The following is a 24,346-nucleotide window of genomic DNA, read 5'->3' on the forward strand; positions in this document are numbered from 1 at the left end:
GTTATATAATGCTTTACTATGGTATAAGAAATATATATGAAATAAATCTTTATGAAATAACTCTTAAAGTTCACACTCTCAGTTATGTTACATTGATTTCAAAATGTCTGTATGCAACAAAAAATATTTAAGCTTTCATGCTAAGTTTCGCTTATATACATGTCCTTTATTAACCTATGCTCAGGCAAATATATTCCATGTATGCTCATATAAAAAACAAAATCCTGGTTCAGTGCAAGTTAAAAACAGGTTAGGCTGAACTAACAGCATTTCTTTTCTCATCCCTTATAATGTAAAAACAAACAAACAAACAGATGTCAAGTAGAAGCACTAATGGAAATCTATAAGGAAATGAACTGTCTTATTCCTCCAGTTGAGATCCTGCTACTTTTGCATGGCATTTTCTCTTTTTAAGATAAAAACATAAATTCAGTTTATTTTTTACTTTGCCTGGCTATCCATCTTTTAAATGCGCATATTTATATCATATTTATATGAGTGGGTGGAAGCCAATATGTAAAGGAGGACCTACTCTGATCTGACCACAGTCTGTTTCTGTACAGACCGATCCATACAGTATATCCATAATAATACCCATAACTATAATAACATGTAATGCTCAGTATCTGTTGACACTGTCTCATTTCTCTGGCCAGGTCTGTGTATTTCTCTCTGCAGTATTCATCCTTATGGCTGTACTATACTAAAACTTAAGACCCACGAATCAACCACAGTTTCCTTTCAAAATTTCAAACTTTATTTAATTTTACAGACACAACATTCAGTACCATTATTATGCATGAATTCAAAACAAACACAAAATCCCCAATCATCTTATAGTCATATATTTCGTATTCAGATCATATTGAAAAAAAAAAAATCATTAAGTAAAATGATTATAATGTATTATAAAATATTGTTTTCACCTGATATGATTTTACATGAAAAACTATTGATTAAAATATGTTTAAGCCCAATTTCCCATCATTCTGATATTAAATTCAAGCTACAGTTATTTTGATACAAAGCCCTTCACTGATTCAATATGTCCACTGGAGCATCCTCTGTCAGGGATTGATCTTCCGATAGTCTCTTAAATTCATGGTGACGTTGTTGGGAAGTCCGAGCCTCATCAGCTCCTCTTGTAACTGTAATACAGTATATGAGCTTTATGATAATCATGTGCTTGTATATGTCAGTCATATTGTATCAAATTTATTTTATGTTTTTATTAATTTAAATTTAAATAATTTCTTGCACTGTTGCCCAGAGTTCTTTAAAAAAAATTGGATATAGAAAATCATATGTAGTATTAATAATCTAAAAGTATAAAATGCAGTGTTTATGTAAAGCCATGGTTAATATTCTTTAATGTTGATAAATAAATTATATTGACTTTTACTTACCTGTATAATCACAAGCTCTTCAATCTGAGACTCTGACAAATTTTCTAGACTTGTAACTTCTACTCGCATTCCCATCACTGATCAATAAAAAAAATCAAAAATAAAAATTAACAATTATTTCGCCCACACTGTAAAAGATTTTAGAAGTCAAAATTTTGTGTTTCAGTTCTCAATTAAAAAACGTAAACACAAAACTCCAAAACCTCCAAAATCTTTGCAGTGCAAAATGTATTGCTCCAAAGTCCCTTGATTGAAACTAATAGATCACATATATACAGTACTTTTACATACCATACACGTCTGAATAAGTGGGTCGATATGATGATGATCAGGTTCAGCCAAAAAAACAAACAAAAAAAAACAAACAGAAGCATTAGCAAAACTTACCAGAAGTATCATATGTTACACTCATCATGCAGACTTTTGTTTCTTTTTATTTTACAGAATCCACATTTACATCCACCTTTTCTTGTGTGCAACAGCCTGATGTTCATTTGTTTATTTATTTATTTTTTAATTTCATTAAAGCAGGTATATTTGCTCACCACTGTAACAGAAGAAAGGCAAACTGGCAAAGCAGTTCTCATCTGTCCACTGACCAAAGTATTGTAAAGACACAGCTATGCAGTGTTGAGATCCCCACTCTCCTGGGACATTTGCACCATTATCTGGTTGTGCAGCAAGACTTTGAGTTGATGGAAGCCAATATGTGAAGGTAGAGCTGCTCTGATCTGACCACAGTCTGTTTCTATGCAGACCAATCCATACATTATATCCATAATAATACCCATAATAATAATCATAATAACGTGTAAGGGCCAGTATCTGTTGATGCTCTGTCTCATTTCTCACACTGGCCAGGTCTGTGTATTTCTCTCTGCAGTAGCTCTGAGCTCCAGTCCAGGTCCTTCCCTCAGATACCCAGACATACTTCTGAGTTGCATTTTTTCTACCTAAAAAAACAAACAAACAAAAAACATAAATTGAATGAATCAGTTCATTGGTTAATACATCTGGCTATCCATCTTTTAAATGCATACAATTATATCTACAATCTCACATTTACAATTCCGTAAAGACTGAACTTACAATTCAATGTGAACATTTAACCAGTGCCTGCTTGCATAGATAACATTCAATAAAAGTGTTTGTTTTTGGTCGAGGTCAACTAAGACCCTGTTCAGACTATTTTTTTGTTGGTTGCAACAGTCACTGTGTCAGATTATGCAATTTTGACTCATAAAATCTTGTGGTGTCGTGAACAAGAAACATGTCAGACTACACGATGCTCCTGACCATTCTTTGCATGCCATCTTTAACAACGTGCATTACAGTGAACACAAATCTGGATTGCATAAAGTGTGGACTGTCAAAGAGAACTGTGGTAAAATTGTTTTTATATTTTTCACTCTGTTGCAGTAGTCCCTCATAAATGCATGAGTATAGTTGCCATACTGTAGCTTCACAAATATTTCCTCCATTGTAAAATTCCACCTAGCAGGACCAATACCATTGTCTCTCTACCATTTCAGCATGTTTGAAAGCTTGTACAAAGGTGTTTCTGTGCTCCTATTGGCTAGTTTTACAGATGTGATGGAACTTGTGGACGACGGAAAAAAATAAACATGCTTGTCTTTCTGCGTTGACATCATGAAGCATCGCAGACATGACGTGCACTATGACACACTACACAACTGAATCATGCTTTACAAAACATATTGATGTATCGCCACGACACGACCAAAATCGGGCTAAAATCGTGTAGTCTGAACCGAAGCTTTGGCCAAGACATCTTCCAGAGATCTTACCACAGTGAGAGTGATATTTGTTGACCTAGCAGATAGTGTTTTACCAATAGGAAACTTAATATGTACAATATGTATATAAAAAAGACAAATGTCTTACCATCATAGCAGACAAATGTGTAATAATTGTCACATGAATAATCAAACCAGTTTCCATTATAATCCATGTAAACACACAGTTCATTCCCAGCAATGTTATTTGGTTCATGATAGAAGTATCTGAAATCTCTCTCTCCTTCCTGATAGAAATCATTGTCTTCCAGTGACCATCTCCAGCTGTTCAGATCATCATACAGTCCAATCCAGGCTGAACCATTGTAACTCCCATTAACTGTGTTAATCAGCCTGTTCATTTCCTCCATGTTATCAATGGTGGCCAGATCAGTGTAATTCTGTCTGCAGTATCTCTGAGCTTCAGTCCAGCTCATAGACTCATTCACAAAGTGATACTGGCGGGATGATGCTGATGCTGTCAGGGTGGAGAAAAATGTAACGATACAAAAGAAACATGTTTAATCACATCACACCTTCATTTTATCAGTCCCTTTATTTTGAGATGTTATAATACGTCTTAATCTTATTAGAAACTTTGTCTCACTTTGTAGTTTTTTTTTTTTTTTTTTTTTTCAGTTTAAAGATTTACTCACCGCTGTAGCAAATAAAAGGTAATGCTACGTTGCAGTTTTCGTCTGTCCAGTTTCCAGAGTCACTAAATGACACTGCAGTGCAGTATTCACGGTTTCCAGCATTATCTGGCTGTCCTGTCCTCCAGTTACTGAATGAAGAGTTGCTCTGATCTGACCAAGATCTGGTTCTGTACAGTCCAATCCAAACAGCTGAATAATATGGAATTAATAACTGAACCCTGTAGTTTTCAGTCTCATTCCTGATACTGACGAGGTCTGTGTGATGTTCTCTGCAGTAACTCTGAGCTTCAGTCCAGGTTTTGGGATGGTTAACCAACACATAACTTGAACTAGCATTCACTCCTTCTGTGGGAAGCAATTTAAAAATGTGATAAATCATGTAACCATAAATATTTTGTTCTGATTACTTCTTTCAAAAAGCAATTCTCACCATCATAGCAAACAAAATAATATCTATAGGAGCAAAAGATTTCACTCCAGGTTCCCTGGTAAAATGAGATATATGCACACAGACTCTGTCCATTCGAGTTCACTGGTTGCTGAACATACCAGCTTTTAAAACCTCCTTCTAATGCTGTATTATCCAGAGACCATCTCCAGCTGTTCATATCATCATAGAGTCCAATCCAAGTTGATCCATAGTATGTGCCACGTACTGTTTTAATCAGCCTGTTCATTTCCTCCATGTTATCAATGGTGGCCAGATCAGTGTGATTCTGTCTGCAGTATCTCTGAGCTTCAGTCCAGGTCTTAGACTCATTCACAAAATGATACTGACGGGTGCATGAAGATTGTGCACAGGTTCCTGTGAATTGTTTAACAGAATAGTAAAAAAAAAATAGTTGCCATGAGCTGATCACTGTTTTAGGGGAGCAAGGGACAGAGCCTAACAACTTAACTTTTGACTTTCTCAGTTTGTGTAAATCCACATGGGGTTCAGAGTATAGTTTCTTATCCGCATTAATTTTACACTTGTCTAATACAAATATGTCACTTTGTTTTATAATTACAGTGTATACATTTTTTTGTCATTTACCTCAAAAGAATGGAAGTGTAACATAACCACATGATATATGACAACTTAAAATGTTATCTGATCTAATGAAAAAATATACATGACAAACTAACATATTTTGTCAGTGAAATAAAATTATTAACTTTTTCAAATAAAATAATTTTTAGAATTTGATGGGGTGAAATCGTGTTCTGGGTGACAAATTTGTTTGCGGGACAAATCGTCTTCCTTCATCCACGATAGTGTGAGAAATCGCAGCAGTTGTGCTTTGTGTGGTGGGTAAACACGCTACTGCCTGTGTTAGTTTGTGCCCCGTGCTCCCCTATCAATAAACCATTATATTATGGACAAATTGTCATTGTACAAATTAGATGTTAATTAATTATTGTCCTGTCATGTTTGCATACCAAATATAATGGATTAATTATAAAACAGATGAAATATGTTTTATATTTCTCCAAATTAAATCTTTCATGTTGGATAAATGTGATGAGAGTCTTTCTCATTCCTAACAAATAATGGCATCCAACAAAAAAGTGAACTTACTGCTGTAGCAGAAGAAAGGCATGCTGGATAAACAGACCTCATCTGTCCATCGGCCTGAATATCTGAATGATACTGCAGTGCAGTGCTGATATCCATGTTCATAAGCAAGGTTAGCACCATTATCTGGTTGAGTTTGTAACCCAGGAATATGTGGCCTCCAGTTTTGATAACTGGTATTTTGACTGTTTGACCAAGTTCTGTTTCTGTACAGTCCGATCCAGACTCCATATCCACCTGTTGTCTCAAGGATTCTCTGGTTCTCAGTCTGATTTCTCACATTGACCAGATCTGTGTAATGATCTCTGCAGTATCTACGAGCTTCTGACCAGGTTTTCCTGTTATAGATTCTGATGTAACTCTGTGTGGCATTCACTCTACCTGAGATATGAAATATGACAAATGTATATGTACATTAGGTCTAACTGAAAAAAAAAAATCTAATGTCTAGAAAAGAAATTAAATGTCCTTACCATCATAGCAAACAAATGACAGTGTGTGGTCACATGAGATATCATACCATTTCCCATAATAATTCATGTAAACACACAGTTCGTTACCCCCATTATTGTCTGGTTCATGATACCAGTTTCTGAAATCTCTCTCTCCTTCCTGATAGAAATCATTGTCTTCCAGTGACCATCTCCAGCTGTTCACATCATCATACAGTCCAATCCAGGCTGAGCCACTGTAACTCCCATTAACTGTGTTAATCAGCCTGTTCATTTCCTCCATGTTATCAATGGTGGCCAGATCAGTGTAATTCTGTCTGCAGTATCTCTGAGCTTCAGTCCAGGTCTTAGACTCATTCACAAAGTGATACTGATGGGATGATGTTAATGCTGCAATAGAGGAAACAAATGAAGTTTATTTTATCCTTCCTTCCATCCATCCATTCCATTTATTTTATTTTATTTTATTTTATTTTATTTTATTTTATTTTATTTTATTTTTTTTTTTATGTATCATAGTATCCTAAATATTTCTAATGAGTTCAGTGGAAGTCCAGTCTGAGACTGCTAGCAAAGCATTAAGCACTTTTCTCATTTATTGAAAGCTTTATTATGATAAATTACATAAACTGTATTGAGTGATTTGTTTATTTATTCTTTTTTTTTTTTTTTTTTTTTGATCTATTGAACTTAATTGCTATTGTTATAGTTATTTTCCTTGGTGTGAACCGCTTATAAGATCTACTCACCACCACTGTGGCAAAAGAAAGGAAATTCATAATTGCAGTTTTCATCAGTCCATTTTCCAGAGTCACTAAATGACACTGCAGTGCAGGATCCTGAAGTATCTGGCTGCCATGTGCTCCAGTAAGTAAATGAAGAGTTGCTCTGGTCTGACCAAGACCTGATTCTGTATAGTCCAATCCAAACACTGTAATAATAAAAATTCCGTAACAAATACTGGATCTTCTGGTTTTCATTCTCATTCCTGATACTGACGAGGTCTGTGTGATGTTCTCTGCAGTAACTCTGAGCTTCAGTCCAGTTTTTATACTGGTAAACCAACACATAAGTTGCACTGGCATTTTCTCTTCCTGCAAAATATGAATATCATATGTAGTTCAGAGAAAGGTTTGTTTGGTTGTTTTCAGTTTTGTTCACCAGCTTATGCATTTAATAGAACATCTCACCATCATAACAGACTGTAGGATAAAATGTATTTGAGCAGCTTGTTGTATACCATAACCCATTGTTTATATAAACACACAGACTTTGTCCTCCATAATTGTCTGGTCCTGGGTTATGCCAGTTCCTGAAGTTTTTTTGTCCAACCTTGAAGAAATCACTGTCCTCTTGAGTCCATTTCCAACTGTCCAGATCATCATAGAGTCCAATCCAGGCCAAATCAATGTTATTATCATTCACTGTGTCCATTAACTGGAGAGTCTGTTGTTCATTTTCAATGGTGGCCAGATCAGTGTATTTCTCTCTACAGTATCTCTGAGCTTCTGCCCAAGTCTTGGATTTATTCACAAAGACATACTGGGGAGCACACAGTGTGAGGGTAACGAAACCTGTTGAAAACACAAAACACATAATTGCCTTCTGCTGAAATCACATTACCACATCACACAATACTATCTCAGTTATGTCCATTATCAGACACTAGAGCTACACCCCAATTCACCTACTTTGGGACATTTTACGTCATAAAATTACATCTTTAATGGACATCTTTAATGCACATTTTGTCAGAGAATGATGACATGAAATAGAGCAAATTCTAAATTCTGCACTGTTTCAGGTTCACAAATCAAGTAAGCACATTGAATAATAAGTGACAATGAGCATGTGAAAAGATTTTCTTACTAATATTTGCAGTGATTGACTGCTGGAACCCCTCCTACCACGTATATATTTAAATAAGAAAGATAAGGATTAAAAATAAGTAAAAAGGTTGAGAAAAATAACATGAAAACATGGCTCTGTAGAAAAAGTATGACTGTTTTATTGTAATAGATTGTTTCTACGTGTGTTAAAGAACTAATTAAGCACCAGTTTTGTCAAAATTATTGTTTATCATTAGGATTTCATGACTTACGTCCCCTATCTTGCTCACCAACTATTGTTTTTAGCTCCCTTTATATTTATTGCAAAATGTACAGTACTGTGCAAAAGTTTTAGGCCACTAGTATTTTTCATCAGCTAAAAAATGGTTTAAAGTAAGTTATTTCTATCTTTTGCTGTAGTGTGTCAGTAAAAAGGGCAAAAGCTGCTGTAAACGCAAAGAATGGTCGCACCAAATGTTGATTTCATTTAGTTAATAGAAGGTAATTGATAAAGAAAATCTATTTATGACAGCATCCTCATTTTACAGCATTTTTACACAAGTGCCTAAAACTTTTAACAGTGCTGCAGCTTTGCAGGTAGGTTACTTGAAACATCCTGGAGACTTTGTCACAGTTCTTCTGGATTTAGTCTGTCTGAGTTTGTTCTGTTTCTTCATGTCATTCCAGACAGACTGGATGATGATGAGATCAGATCTTGCACTCGCTGTTGTCAGACTCCTTGTGCAAACAAAAATCTCACTGGATTATTACAATTAATGGCAAAATGAATGTTTGGAAATGTAATCTAATATTTCCTACTGACACACTACAGCAAAAGACAGACTTTAACTGACTTTAAACCATTTTTCAGCTGATGAAAATACTAGTGGCCTAAGACTTTTGCACAGTACTGTAGGTCTAACTATCTTGTTTAAAATCAAAACCTGCTGGGTCACCTAACTAGCTACCACTATGGTTTTGTTCAACAAGAGATTTACAAAACATACATTAGATCTGTATGTGAACATAACTTCAACAAACCTGTTAGACATATATTTTTTTTTTTTTTTAAGAAGGTTGAGACTGTATGTGTTTTTTACCAAGCCATGTTTGAAAGTCTTATCTGCTATGGAATCACAGTCTGGTTTGGAAAGTTGTCTGTCCAACTGAAAAGCAAACCGACACATATTCACAAAACAGCCATGAAAGTTATATGAATAAAGCAATATGTACCCATACAGACTTTGTACGAACAGGCAGTGACGAGAAGAGCAATAAGTATCAGCACTAATTCTGAACACCCTCTTTTTAGCGAATACCAGCTGCTGCCATCAGGAAAGAGACTGAGAATGCCAATGTGTAAAACCAATAGACTGAAACTTTCATTTGCTGCACAAAAACATACATTAATTCAGTGATTCATACATTTGTTTAAATAAATAACTAAATTAAGTAATTAAGTTGCCTGTCACACTAGCCAGTTTTTTTTATTTTCTCTTTTTTATGTACATTTTTTAATCACAAAATGCATAATGTGTGACTATTTTCTTTAACATCACAAAACCTGTTAAAGAAAAAAAGACAAAAAAAGGAACAAAACAAAATTATTACATGAAATAGGGAAATTTCTAAAGAAAAGAATTTTGATTTAAAAAATGCACTGTGTCAAGGTCACAAATCAAATAAGCACATTTGTGACAATGAGCATGTGAAAAGATTTACTTACTACTTATTGAACTGATAGTGACTGAAAAATGTCATGAAAATGTAATAAGTATTTTGCAGTGATCGACTGCTTCTCCCACATATATTTTTAAACAACAAAGATTTTAAAAAATAAAATAAAATAAAATAAAAAGGTTCCATACCTGAGAATAATACCAGTGAAAACATGGCTCCACAGGAAAATTATTCCAGTTTTTTAGATAATTTTAACATGTGTTAAAGAACTAATTAAGTACCAGTTTTGTCAAAATTGTTGTTTATCATTAGGATTTCAAGACTTCATGTCCTCTGTCTTGTGTGCCAGCTTATGATTTTGGCTCCCTTTATATTTGCTGCAAAATGTGGGTGTGACTGTAATCTTTACAAAATATACATACTGTAGGATCTGTATGTGAACACAAGCTTCAACAAACCTGCTAGACTTATGAAAGTATAAAGTTATAAACATGCTGTAAATTGAAGAATACATTAATACATTTCTGTTAAGCCATTTTTCATTCAATCTCTACATCACCTTTTCATAGAAAACAAAACTAAAAAAATCAGGATCTTCAAGAAATATGAATCCAGAACTTGAGATCATGAAAAACAAGGAAATCTGCCACCAAAGTCGAGACCTGACAAAGCACAAAAACAAACAAACAGTAATTAATAATGGAGTGGTATTTTTTTTAAGTCTAATAGTCAGAAATTACAAATCAAAATAAATAAAAGTAACACACCCACATACAACACACAAGAGCAGTACAACAGGGAGTTCATTTCTTTTCAAATGAAAATATTGTTATTATTATTTTTAACATTAAACCAGGTCTCTTCTCTATTATTCTATGTAACAAATATTTCAAAATAAATAAATTAGTTAAATAAAAATATAAATAATAAAAGTACAGGTTATGTCAGATATAAATATCAGATGTGTGTCATGGTTATGTGTAAAAAAAAAAACGGCAACATTTGTCTAACCTACTTTACTAAAATGGACCAGCATTTACAGAGTTCTGTCATAAAATCATCATTACAAAAATAAAGTTTAACTTATTCATGTTCATAAATATGGTTTTAAGCTACCTTTTAGTATTGTTTTGATAAACATTACACAATATAATATTAAGAACACATTGCTTGTTACAGCAATGTGAATTGGTGTGTGTGAATCTGAAGGTGTCAGAATAAACATGAAAACAGTTACCTGCCACCAACTAGCAAATATACAAAATCATATTTATGGTTGTGACTTAACTAGAGGTTTTTTTGTTTTTTTCAAAGGAATAATTTGTTATGTCCAATTCCAGCTTTGTGTTTCAAGATGTCAAAGAAAAGAAGACTTATCTTTTTCCTGAACAACCAATGAGTGGTCACTTTGCAAACTGGGCACTGTTTACCATGTCTGAATTAAGCGGGTAACATGCTAAACAGTGATCACTCTTTAAACATTTTTACAACATCATTTTTAAAGCAGCAATGCATGCTAAGAATGGTTTGTTCAGATCGCTCACTTTGGGTAGGTTTGGGTCCCCAAACCTGTTGGATTGCCTAACTAGCTACCACTATGTCTTCGTTTAACAGACATTTACAAAACATAGATAGGATCTGTATGCGAACACAACTTCAGCAAAACTGGTAGAACCTGTGAGTTCACGTTTACTAGCTACACTCTTAAAAATAAAGGTGCAGCAATGCCATAGAAGAACCATTTTGGTTCCACAAAGAACCATTCAGCCAAAGGTTCTTTTGTGAAACTGAAAGGTTCTTCAGATTCTAAATGTTCTATATGAAACCATTTAAACAAAAAAGGTTATTCTATGGCATTGTGAAGCACCTTTATTTTTAAGAGTGTACCATATGAAAACTGAAAGTGAGGAACATATGAGAATAACCATATAGAAAACCTTTGATTATCTCAGTCCCTTATCTCAAAAACCTGTGTATGTAGGACATTTCCCTCATCCACCTGATTCTAACAGCTTTGTTGATGCTCTGAAGTAAACAGGGCATCATCAAACTTACTTCTCACCCCCTTTTTTGTCCTACATGCATGGTAGCACTAGAGACAAAATTGTTCCAGCTAGGGATCCAGCTCTTAACATATGAATTCACAATGAAAAGTGTCTTTGTAGCATTTCATATCTTATTTCAAATCAAGTTAAGCTCTGCTAACAGCATTTGTGACATGCTTTTGATTGTCACAGACATATCTGAAAATCTCTCTGTTTTGAAAACAAACAGTGCTCAAGCACTAACAATGCAAGTTATAAACTGTACTTATAGGACAATACAGAATCATAATTCTCAAGATTCTAAACTTTATTGACACCACATTCATAACAGTGTTATACATAACATCAAATAGAACTAAATCTTCATTTTTTAATATTTTTCTGATTTCATATGCAGATCAAAATAGCATGCATTTGTCATAAATGATTAGTATAATCAGTAGTATGTACTTGTTTAACCTGCTTTGCTTTACATGTAAAATGTTTTGATTAAGCTATGTACAGATGTATAGCACTATATACTCATGTAACTCATTAATTTTCAAATTTGTAAATTACATTATAGTATTTCATGCTTAAGAAAGTAACTATTGGAGAATGAAAAGTTTTGGAAATACAGATGTGTCATCCAACTTGGTCAACTTGGGTGTGATGTCTTTCCCAGCTTCGACATCTGACTTCTAAGGTAAATGGAGCTTTGAATTTGTCATGGTTTAATGCGTCTAAATTATGTCTCCTCATAACTAACACTACTGCTATCGAACAACATCAAACATTTAGAATACGTATTAATTAAACTAAAAATGGATGGAAAACATGTATTTAAGGGGAAATAAAATTCCTGGCACTTTGGATGTCTTGTTCATCGTATTTATTTTCATATAAAGCAACAGAATTTAAATTACATTAAATGTATAAACAACAAAGCACATTGTTGTGAATCACACAATATCAGCCTTTGATCTTGTCGGTGACTGATCCACTGCAATCCATTATTTGCTACGTCTTAATAATTAGTAAAGCAATAATTCACCTTAAAGTGAAAACCCTACTTCGTATGATCTGTCTGTTTTCTAAGTCCAGATAAAGAAAATAGCTACTGTATGTGCAAAGCGTATCCATAATCGTACTTATTTTTGTGCATGATTTTAGTTACATGTACTTAAGCACCTTACTAGGTAAGGAGAAGAAGGTGCCGGGTTCACTATTTTAATCTTACTTTCATCTCTTTGGTTGTACTATACTCAAACTTAAAACCCATAAATCAACCACAGCTTATACTTTCAGAATTTCAAACTTTATTTAACTTTACACCCAACATTAGGTTCCATTGTTATGCATAACTTCAAAACAAACACCAAACATCTTATTTTCATATTCAGATCATACTGATGTCAGAAATCATTGATATAATGAGCATAATGTTATTACCTGATATGCCTTTACATGAAAAATTATTGATCAGACTATATACAGTTGTACTGTAAGCCCAATTTCCCATCATTCTGATATACAATTCAAGCTACGTTCATTTTGATACTAACCCCTTCATTGATTTAAATGGTCCATTAAAACAAAATAAAGCATAATGACAACATTTTAAAGGAAATATTTCATGCACATTTAAGTATTGAGCCCACAACTGGGAAAACTGCAAAGCGCTGTCCTCCTCCATCAGGGATTGATCTTGCGATAACCTCTCAAATTCATGGTGATGTTGCTTGGAAGTCCGAGCTTCATCAGTTCCTCTTGTAACTGAAAATATACGAGCTTTATGACAAACCTCTCATGTGCTGATATGATATGTCAGGCTTTTCATTTAAGTATCACTAATTTATTCAAATTTAATAGTATTTAGTGCACTATTTCCTAGAAGTCTTTTGAAATTCAATTTTTATATAGAAAATGCTATGTCATATCAAACTAAAAGTATAAAATACAATGTTTATGTAAAAACACGGTAATTATTCATTACTGTAGATGAATGTTTCATATTGATTTTGAGTTGCTTACCTGTATAATCACAAGCTCTTCAATCTGAGACTCTGAAAAATCTTCTAGACTTGTAACTTCTACTCGCATTCCCATCACTGATCAATTAAAAATAAATAAAAAGATGAAAATGTTTACTTATGCACTACAATTTAACACTTTTGTTTGATGTATTTGATATATAAACTTGTAAAAGATTTTATGTTGACTTGCTACATGGAAATTTTCTGTTGGCTCGATTAAATACTGTAAACCTAAAACTTTTGCAGTTCATTATGTATTGAAAACAGCAGAAACAAATAATCACATATCTAAATAAACATACCATACTCATCTGACGAAGGTGGGTTGATAGGATGGTCATCAGGTTCACCAAAAAGCAAACAGAAGTTATATGTTACACTTATGATAGCGTATTTTGTTTCTTTTTATTTTACAGAATCCACATTCATATCCACATTGTCACTGTTGTTTTCTTGTTTTGGGGTGTAATAGCCTAATGTTTCTTCTTTGTTTATTCTGTTTCATTATAGAAGGTAAATTTGCTCACCACTGTAACAGAAAAAAGGCAAACTGGCAAAGCAGCTCTCATCTGTCCACTGGCCAAAGTGTTGTAAAGATACAGTTGTGCAGTGTTGAGCTCTTTGCTGTCCTGGGACATATAAACCATTATCCGGTTGTGCAGCAACACCTTCAGTCCATGGTAGCCAATATGTGAACGTAGAGCTGCTCTGATCTGACCATAGTCTGTTTCTGTACAGACCGATCCATACATAATAATAGTAATTATAACTATAATAACTTGCAGCGGTCAGTATCTGTTGGCGCTCTGTCTCATTTCTTACACTGGCCAGGTCTGTGTATTTCTCTCTGCAGTAGTTCTGAGCTTCAGTCCAGGTCCTTCCCTCAGTTACCCAGATATACTTCTGAGAGGAGTTTTCTCTACCTAAGATAAAAACATAAATTTAATAAGTCCGTTCATTTGTTACTGCATCTGGCCATCCATCATTTAAATGCATGCATTTATATCTAATACATTTATATCTACAATGCACCTGCATTTACAGTTTTTCTCAATTGTTTAAACACATTTCTTGAAATTATGCCTCTTTCTTGCAAAACTCTAAACGCAAATCCATAACTTCTAACTCAGTTCCCCAAACTTACTATATTCAGGTCAAAATGAAGCTCTCCACTCAAAACAACTCAATCTTGCTGAAAAAAAAAACTTTGCTCTCAGACATGACACACAAACCCTCAAAAACACACACAATACAACACAGTTTTACACACTGATGAGATCAATTCAAAACAGTACTACGAAAAACGGTAATAAGTGTTGCTTGGGGGGAAAAAAAATCACGATTAACACCACAAATGTATGCATTTGCAAGTGTTTTAATCCTTAATTTATTGTACTGTAGAGTACAGTACAAAACAGCAACAACAACAACAACAAAAATAATTATTCTGCCCCAGCATCCTGTCTTTGGTCTGGGACAGGCCAAAGAACCTCTTCAACATTACAGGCTAAATTGGCCCTGGACAGGCAGTGGGGGTAAAATCCTCTTGCATGCCTGATCCAACCCTGGCACGCATCAACTAAAATATATGAGACGGCTTGTCTTCTTGCCCTTGCCCTTCCTATTTCTCTTCCATATTATCGTCATTCTTCTCCTTCTTCTCCTCCTCTTTCTCTTTCACCTCCTACTCTTCCTCTTCAAAATTACACATTACCATATGCAGGATATCGATTAAAAAAGACCAGATAGGATTCACAGTTACACTTTTACTAGTGGTCTGACAAAAATATATATAAATAAAACCTTTTCAAAGTCATTGTGAAATAGAAAAGAAAAAGAAATATGAGCAAAGGCGAAAGTCTATTGTTAGAATTCGTAACTGTTGTGTTGTCCTCTGTCTATATATGCTTTCCAATTGAAGGTTCATGAGATGTACCTTTGAGCTATTTCAGAGAACTGCTTTATCATTGGTTGATCTGTAGTCTCTACATTAGTGAAAGTCAATATTCACTTGAACAATTCATGGCAAATTTACAAGTCTAATAGAAATGTGTAGAATACATTTTGAGCAACATGACAATAGCAACTGATAATGTAGGAAACTGCAGACAAATCAGTTCCATAATCAGTTGCATAAATGTACCAAAGCAAAAGCAACTTGTTCAAAAATGAGAAACATTTTATGATGTGCACAAGTGACTAGATGATGTGGAGGTTGAACAAGTAGTTTTGAGAATTTCATTTCTTATTTGAGAAATGCACCAAAGCGACTGTGAAAAACTGTAAGCTGATTGATGTGTGATAATAATTGTGTGCCAATTGAGCTCAAACTTTGCAGACTTGAATAAACAATATTGAATGCTTTGCTTTCTAAATGACCACATGGTGTAAGCACTGAGAAATGTAGGGATGTGTGCTGTAGAGTTTCAGTAACAGTTCATCAAATCTGACTCATGTGTTAAAGCAGGGGAATAGTGTTTATAGTTTAGGGAAATAGTTATGTTACGGTTAGTGCTGGACTGACGAGACTGGAAACGAGATACGATACAAACAAATAACAATTTATATAAATCTTCGTAGGAACAGGCAGGAACAGAACGAGACATACACACACTTCAAAATAACGTCAAGGACCGACAGCAAACTCAGAACACAAGCAGACTTATAAAGGGTGGGACTAATTACAGACAGGTGTTGACAATCATTAGGGAGAAACCAAAGTAAATACAACAACAGGGGGAGACAATGGGAGAAACCAATGACAAACACAGACATGAATGTGACATTACGCCCCCCTCCGAATAGGCGTGTCTCGCGCCGTACAACATACAACAAAAAACAAGAGAGTAGGTGGGCGGTTCAGGAGTCCATGGCATATCGAGGAGTTCAGGAGGCCATGGCCGGACAGACAGTTCAAATAAACATAACAGTCCAGGGGGGTGACGAAGATGGAAGGAGTCAAGGAGGAAACAGGAGGGACCCGGAGCAGGAGAAGCAGAGGGAGACCCAGACCCCGACGGAGGGAGGAGCCATGGTGGAGGAAAGGCTGACGACTCCAGGGGGCCGACCGACGGAGGCGGAGCCGCTGGCGGAGGAGCCCGAGGCGGAGACGGAGAGCCGAAGATCCAGGGCGACACCGAGGATCCGGAGGGCCAAGGCGGAGCCCAAGGCTCTGGCGACCAAGGCGTAGGTGGAGATCCGGAGGTCCGCGGCGGAGCCGGAGCGACAGAGGCTGGAGGCTGTGCCGGAGGGAGGGAGGAGTCCTTAGGAGCCGGTGGGATGGAGTGACGAGGCGCAGCCGGAGGAACAGAGTCCTGAGGTGACGGAGGGACGACGACCGACCAGGGCGGAGCCGGAAAGACGAGGGATCCCGGTGGAGCTGGTGGGCCGACGGGCGACGATGGAGACGAGGGCGCTGAGAGCCGTGGTGGAGCCGCAGGGTCGGAGGGCTGAGGCGGAGTTTTGGACTCTGAGGCTGGAGGCGGAGATAAGGGATCCCCCAGCCCTGACGCCGATGGAAGCTGGCAGACCCGCGGCGAGCCCACTGCACAGGTGGAAGACTGAGGGTGAGCAGAGGGGCTGTCAGGGGACAGCGGTGAGCAGACAGACGTTGACATAGGCAGAAGAGGGAGGGGGGTGGGGATTCCATACAGGCAGGCATAACGTGACAGGTAGATATTTCTGTAAAGAAGTCTATTAAATCCCCAGAGTCATTTTCTAGAACTTCCATAGAAAAATCAATTAAGTCCCCAGAGTTTTCTTCCAGCTCACCCCCAGCAGTGGTGCAGTGGGCAGGGCTCTCCATAGCCCTCACTTGCTCCATCTTGCACTCCCCCGTCACGGTAGTTGTGGCTGGCTCTCGCACCTGATCGGACGTGTAGGGCTCTGGCTCTGTGGCGATCTTTGACTCTGTCGCTCGTGGCTCTGGCTCGTCATCCGCGGTGGGCTCGGGCTCAAACTCCGCGTGTCGAGATGCTGGTTGGCTGGGCTCTGGGTCTGGAGTGGGGCTGGTGTCATCCTCCGTGGTCAGCGAAGATCTGCAGGACACCAGCACCCACTCGATGTAGTTGGCAAAGCTCTCTCGTGGACCCTCCCCGGACAGCAGCGCTTTCGTGGCGATGTTTAGTCCTGCACGGTAGAAAGTGCAAAGGCTGCTGTCCGGGTAGTGTGTGAGTGGTACGAGGTGGACGAAGTCTCTAGTGTGGTTCACGAGAGAGCGATTCCCCTGCTCCAGGAGAAGGAGGAGGACGGCGGGGTTATCCATAACAAAAAACCAAAACAAAACACTCAGAAAAAAAGCGAAAAATATTGGTCGGTCCTTCTGTTACAGTTAGCGCTGGACTGACGAGACGGGAAACGAGATACGATACAAACAAATAACAATTTAATATAAATCTTCGTAGGAACAGAACGAGACATCCACACACTTCAAAATAACGTCAAGGGCCGACAGCAAACTCAGAACACAAGCAGACTTATAAAGGGTGGGACTAATTACAGACAGGTGTCGACAATCATTAGGGAGAAACCAAAGTAAATACAACAACAGGGGGAGACAATGGGAGAAACCAATGACAAACACAGACATGAATGTGACAAGTTATGTGCTTTTTAAAAATGGCGCTATGGTTTTGAAATTTTATTTTAAAAGCCTGGTTATAGTGTTTTAGAAATTGAGAAAAACTGTAAAAAGCACAATTTTTGGGTGCCAAAACATGTTCCAAGGACAATAAGATTTGCTGAGACTTTGACTTAGTGATTAAGGTGGACAAAGTAAATGCAATATGTACATATGTGACCCTGGACCACAAAACCAGTTATAAGTAGCACCTACAATGTAATTGTAGCAAAATTATGGGTTAATTATATAGGTCAAATTTATTGATATTTATTGATTATGCCAAAAGCCATTAGAATATTAGGTAAAGATCAAGTTCCATGTAGAAATTTTGTAAATTTCCTACCATAAATATTGATTAGTAATATGCATTGCTAAGAACTTCATTTGGACAGCTTTAAAGGCGATTTTCTCAATATTTCGATTTATTATTATTATTATTATTATTATTATTATTATTTTATGATTATTATTATTATTTTTTTTTTTTTTTTTTTTTTTGCACCCTCAGATCGCAGATTTTCAAATAGTTGTATCTCGGCCAAATATTGTCCAATCCTAAAATCCTGGAAAGCTTATTAATTCAGATGATTTAGATTCATTATTTCAGATGATGTATAAATCTCAATTTTAAAAAAAAGACCCTTATGACTGGTTTTGTGGTCCAGGGTCACATATAAGAATAAAATTTTCTATTGGAATGTCTTACCATCATAGCAGACAAATGTGTAATATTTGTCACATGGTGAATCAAACCACTTTCCAAAATTATCCATGTAAACACACAGATCATTCCCCTCATTGTTGTCTGGTTCATGATACCAGTTTCTGAAATCTCTCTCTCCTTCCTGATAGAAATCATTGTTTTTGAGTGACCATCTCCAGCTGTTCACATCATCATACAGTCCAATCCAGGCTGAACCATCATAACTCCCATTAACTGTGTTAATCAGCCTGTTCATTTCCTCCATGTTATCAATGGTGGCCAGATCAGTGTAATTCTGTCTGCAGTATCTCTGAGCTTCAGTCCAGCTCTTAGACTCATTCATAAAGTGATACTGGCGGGATGATGCTAATGCTGAGAGGACAGAGAAAATGTAATGATATAAGAAGAAACATGTTTGATCAAGTATTTTTGTATTATCAGTCAGTTTATTTTGTGGTGTTCTAATATATCTTATTTTTATTTGTTGTTTTGTCTCACTGTTGACAAATGGCAGAGATGATTTTGTATTGTCATGTATTGTATTTATTTATTTTCCTGGCTACTTACCACTGTAGCAAATGAAAGGTAATGCAGTGTTGCAGTTTTCATCTGTCCAGCTCCCAGAGTCACTAAATGACACTGCAGTGCAGTGTTCACTGTATCCAGCATTATCTGGCTGTCCTGTCCTCCAGTTACTGAATGAAGAGTTGCTCTGATCTGACCAAGATCTGGTTCTGTACAGTCCAAGCCAAACAACTGGATAATATTGAGTTAATAACTGAACCCTGTAGTTTTCAGTCTCATTCCTGATACTGACGAGGTCTGTGTGATGTTCTCTGCAGTAACTCTGAGCTTCAGTCCAGGTTTTGGGCTGGTCAACATACACATAACTTGTACTAGCATTTGCTCGTCCTGTGGGAAGTAATTTAAGTATGTGACTGATGACAACCGTACATATTTCATTCTAATTACTTTGAAGTCCAACAGCAGTTCTCACCATCATAGCAAACAAAAGGATATTCATTGTAGCAAGAGTCTTCACCCCATGTTCCCCGAAAATATGACATGTACACACACAGACTCTGTCCACCCGGGTTCACTATTTGCTGGACAAACCAGCTTTTAAAACTTCTCCCTAATGCTGTATTATCCAGTGACCATTTCCAGCTGTCGATATCATCATATAGACCAATCCAAGTTGATCCAAAGTAAGTGCCACGTATTGTTTTAATGAGCCTGTTCATTTCCTCCATGTTATCAATGGTGGCCAGATCAGTGTAATTCTGTCTGCAGTATCTCTGAGCTTCAGTCCAGCTCATAGACTCATTCACAAAGTGATACTGACGGGTGCATGAAGATTGGGTGCAGGTTCCTATTTTGTTTTACAGCACAGAAAACAAAAAGGTTGCCATGAGCTGGTAACTGTAGTATCAATAAATCATGATATTGTGAACAAATTGTCATTGTACAAATTAGTTTATTCATTCATTTTTCATTTTCTTGTTACGATTTAATACTAAATTAAATAGATTTTACAACAAAAATGTATTTAAAAAAAAAACATAAAAACATTAATAAATATGAACTTTGATGATTTAGTAAGAGCAACTTAACATTTTAACAACATTTTATACAATCAATTTTAATATATTTGAATCCACATATTTATAGGTCTTTAGCATTAAACATGCTGATCTTTCATGCAGAAGAAAGGTGTTAAAAGACTTTATTTTTCCTCACAAATAATGACATCCAAAAAAGCAAGTGAACTTACTGCTGTAGCAGAAGAAAGGCATGCTGGATACACACATCTCATCTGTCCATCGGCCTGAATATCTGAATGATACTGCAGTGCAGTACTTATATCCATGTTCGTAATTTTGACTGACACCATTATCTGGTTGTGCCTGGAATCCAAGAATTTGCGGCCTCCAATTTTGATAACTGGTATTTTGACTGTTTGACCAAATTCTGTTTCTGTACAGTCCGATCCAGACTCCTCCACCTGTTGTCTCAAGAATCCTCTGGTTCTCAGTCTGATTTCTCACATTGACAAGATCTGTGTAATAATCTCTGCAGTATCTACGAGCATCTGACCAGGTTATTCCATCATTGATTCTTATGTAACTGTCTGTGGCAGTTTCTCTACCTGATATTAAATATTACAAATGTTTATGTGCATCAGCTCTCATTGAAAAAACAAATTCTAATGTGTAAAAAAAAAAAAAAAAAAAAAATTGAAATGTCCTTACCATCATAGCAAACAAATGGCAGTGTGTTGTCACAAGACATATCATACCATTTCCCATCATAACTCATATAAACACACAGTTCGTTACCCCCATTATTATCCGGTTCATGATACCAGTTTCTGAAATCTCTCTCTCCTTCCTGATAGAAATCATTGTCTTCCAGTGACCATCTCCAGCTGTTCACATCATCATACAGTCCAATCCAGGCTGAACCATTGTAACTCCCATTAACTGTGTTAATCAGCCTGTTCATTTCCTCCATGTTATCAATGGTGGCCAGATCAGTGTAATTCTGTCTGCAGTATTTCTGAGCTTCAGTCCAGCTCTTAGACTCATTCATAAAGTGATACTGATGGGATGATGCTAATGCTGTCAATAAAAGAAACAAATTAAGTTTGTTTGTTTATTTATTTATTTATTTGTTTGTTTTAATGTATCTAAGTATCCTAAGTATCCTAAATATTCCCAATGAATTGTGAGATGTGTCCAATGTGAGACTGCTAGCAAAGATTAAGCACTTTTCTCATTTAGTGAAACCTTTATTATTATAAATTATATAAACAGCATTGAGTGGAAAATTGAACTGAAAAATGAACACAAATTTCAAAATATATAGTAGTATTTGGTTTATCTTGTTTGCTTTAATAACAGTAGCCATTAAACTGCATGAACATGTCTGTACTTTCTTGTGATAGATGTCATGTACTATGCAAGCTAGAAAATGTTAAAGCCAATGAAAAGATTTTGACTTTTTTTTTTCTTCTTTTTTTTTTGACAGTGACAGAATTAAACATTTTGTGTGCACTATTAAACCTTTAGAGCCCCCTTCACACCAATGATTATAACGGTAACTACATTAGCATCCACACCAATGCACAATAAAGTTCTGTTTATAAGAGCACTACAGTTATATTGTCTGACACTTTAAATGCTCAAGTTTTTTTTTCCTATTCTCATGGAATTAGAATGATTTTTAAAACTTTATCTTTATCGTTATTGCTATACTTCTCGTCCTTGGTGTGAACAGCCTTTAAGATCTACTTACCACTGTGGCAAAAGAAAGGAAATTCATAATCACAGTCTTCATCAGTCCATATCCCAGAGTCACTAAATGACACTGCAGTGCAGGATCCTGCAGCATCTGGCTCCCACAGTTCCCAATAAGTAAATAAAGAGTTACTCTGGTCTGACCAAGATCTGGTTCTGTACAGTCCTATCCAAACATTGGAATAATAATAATTCCGTAATAAATACTGAATCTTCTGGTTTTCAATCTCATTTCTGATACTGACGAGGTCTGTGTGATGTTCTCTGCAGTAACTCTGAGCTTCAGTCCAGTTTTTGTACTGGTAAACAATAACATAAGCTGCACTGGCATTTGCTCTTCCTGAAAAACATGAATATAATTTTTAGTTTAGAGAAAGGATGGTTTAGTTATTTTCAGTTTTTTTTCTCTGTCTTATTCATTTTAATAGAACAGCTCACCATCATAACAGATTGTAGGAGACAATGTAGTGGAGCAGCTTGCTGCAAACCATATGCCATCATTTATGGAAACACACAGACTTTGTCCTCCAAAATTGTCTGGTCCTTGGTCATACCAGTTCCTGAAGTCTTTCTCTCCAGCACTGAAGAAATCACTGTTATCTAGAGTCCATTTCCAACTGTCCAGATCATCATAGAGTCCAATCCAGGCCAAATCAATGTTATTATCATTCACTGTGTCCATTAATTGGACAGTCTGTTGTTGATTTTCAATGGTGGCCAGATCAGTGTATTTCTCTCTACAGTATCTTTGAGCTTCTGCCCAAGTCTTGGATTCATTCACAAAGAAATACTGAGGGGCACACAGTGTGAGAGTAAAGAAACCTGTTGAAAACACAAAAGTTGTCCATGTTGAGATCACATGACCACATCACATGATACTATCTCAGTTATAGTCATTATCAGACACTAGAGGCCCTGTCCCAAATCTTCTAAGTCCACAATTTTGTAATGTAATGCTGTTTTAACTGTCGGGTAGAAGTCTGCTGCAGAGCTCACCTTAATGTGGGCTTGGCAGAAATGTGCATCGAGGTTGCATAGCGGCCACAATAGGGGCACTTGCAAGCACTCTTCTGAAATGAATGGGACAGCCTATGGTCTTGTTGACTTAATAGACAAGCGCATACAAGCAGCCAGCTTGGGAAGTCCCCAAGAAATTCCATTTCCACATCTTCCACAAGTGAACAAGGATTGCATAAGTAACTGAGACCTTTCTGTCGGTCACTTCAACGTATGTCACAACACTGAAACCATGTTATAAAGTCTGGTGATGCATATGGTGACAGGACCTGCGTGTCATACAAATGTCACCACTACATCAAAACCTACCCAGTGTCCCACTGGGAGCATATACCTAAATAGGGATCAAATGGACAAGCTACACCAGTAGGAAGGTAGAAGCTGCCATGTCTGTTGCTTTGAGAGTATCTGTGTGTTCTCTCCATTTAAAAATGGTGTACCCATGGAAGAATGTTTGCGGTAGGCCCTACCTATTTTGTTCTTTTTATTCTAGGAATGGACTGCTACAGCTGCAGATATAAGACATGCTTTGTGCAGGGGAAGACACGCCCAGCCCACAGCTCTACAGATGTCTGCTAGAGAGGCACCGTGTGCCAACGCCCATGTGGTCACAACACTCTGAGTTGAGTAAGCCATCACTCCGAAGAGGTACGGCTTGCCTTGCGATTGATACAATGCGATAGTGTTCACCGTCCAGTGTTGATTTTTACACAAACAATAAATAAATCATTGTTGATGATGGTTTAAATTACAAGTTAGAATTTTTACATTTCTGAACCGTCTACCAAAGTATAATTTAAACTGGAAATCTAAATCTAAAACTAAAACGGACAGACTTTCTTGCTACTAAAACACACACACACACACACACACACACACACACACACAAATCATATAAATTTAATAGTTAAGCAATAATACAAAAACAAGTATTTTGCAGTGGTTGACTGCCTGGACCCCCTCCTCCCACATATATTTTTACATGACCAAGATAAAGATTCTAAGTAAGTAAAGTAAAGTAAGTAAAAAGGTTCCATACCTGAGAATAATACCAGTGAAAACATGGCTCTGGAGGAAAATTATCCCTGTTTTATTGTAATAGATAATTTATACATTAAAAAAAAAAGTGATTAAGCACCAGTTTTGTCAAAATTGTTGTTTACCATTAGGATTTCAAGACTTCAAGTCCCCTGTCTTTCTCACCAGTTATCTTTGGGGCTGTCTTTATATTTATTGCAAAATGTAGGTGTAACTACATTCTTCAGTGTC

At 36.4% G+C, this 24,346-nt stretch overlaps 1 protein-coding gene across 4 annotated transcripts; it reads right to left on the minus strand.

Annotated features, from left to right (window-relative positions):
* Window positions 1–760: 760 nt before the first annotated feature.
* On the minus strand, window positions 761–24,263 carry LOC127152435 (macrophage mannose receptor 1-like). Of its 4 annotated transcripts, XM_051093092.1 has the most exons (12): window positions 24,117–24,263; window positions 22,499–22,882; window positions 22,059–22,400; window positions 21,014–21,382; window positions 20,767–20,910; window positions 5,420–5,653; window positions 4,289–4,663; window positions 3,859–4,203; window positions 3,312–3,680; window positions 1,698–2,359; window positions 1,407–1,483; window positions 761–1,148 (listed from the first exon to the last, which is right to left on the minus strand). In XM_051093092.1, exons 1-10 carry the CDS (start codon window positions 24,139–24,141, stop codon window positions 1,929–1,931), a joined length of 3,018 nt encoding a protein of 1,005 aa, XP_050949049.1. In that variant the 5' UTR covers window positions 24,142–24,263; the 3' UTR covers window positions 761–1,148; window positions 1,407–1,483; window positions 1,698–1,928. The 4 variants fall into 4 exon arrangements, with proteins under 4 accessions (XP_050949049.1, XP_050949050.1, XP_050949048.1 ...); XM_051093091.1 differs by lacking the exons at window positions 20,767–20,910; window positions 21,014–21,382; window positions 22,059–22,400; window positions 22,499–22,882; window positions 24,117–24,263 and adding exons at window positions 5,890–6,258; window positions 6,618–6,962; window positions 7,059–7,442; window positions 9,566–9,720 and having other exon boundaries at window positions 767–1,148; window positions 3,859–4,200; window positions 5,420–5,797; XM_051093089.1 differs by lacking the exons at window positions 20,767–20,910; window positions 21,014–21,382; window positions 22,059–22,400; window positions 22,499–22,882; window positions 24,117–24,263 and adding exons at window positions 5,890–6,258; window positions 6,618–6,962; window positions 7,059–7,442; window positions 9,566–9,720 and having other exon boundaries at window positions 767–1,148; window positions 5,420–5,797.
* Window positions 24,264–24,346: the final 83 nt, after the last annotated feature.

The sequence above is a fragment of the Labeo rohita genome, chromosome 21, assembly GCF_022985175.1.
Source record: "Labeo rohita strain BAU-BD-2019 chromosome 21, IGBB_LRoh.1.0, whole genome shotgun sequence".
Lineage (NCBI taxonomy): Eukaryota > Metazoa > Chordata > Actinopteri > Cypriniformes > Cyprinidae > Labeo > Labeo rohita.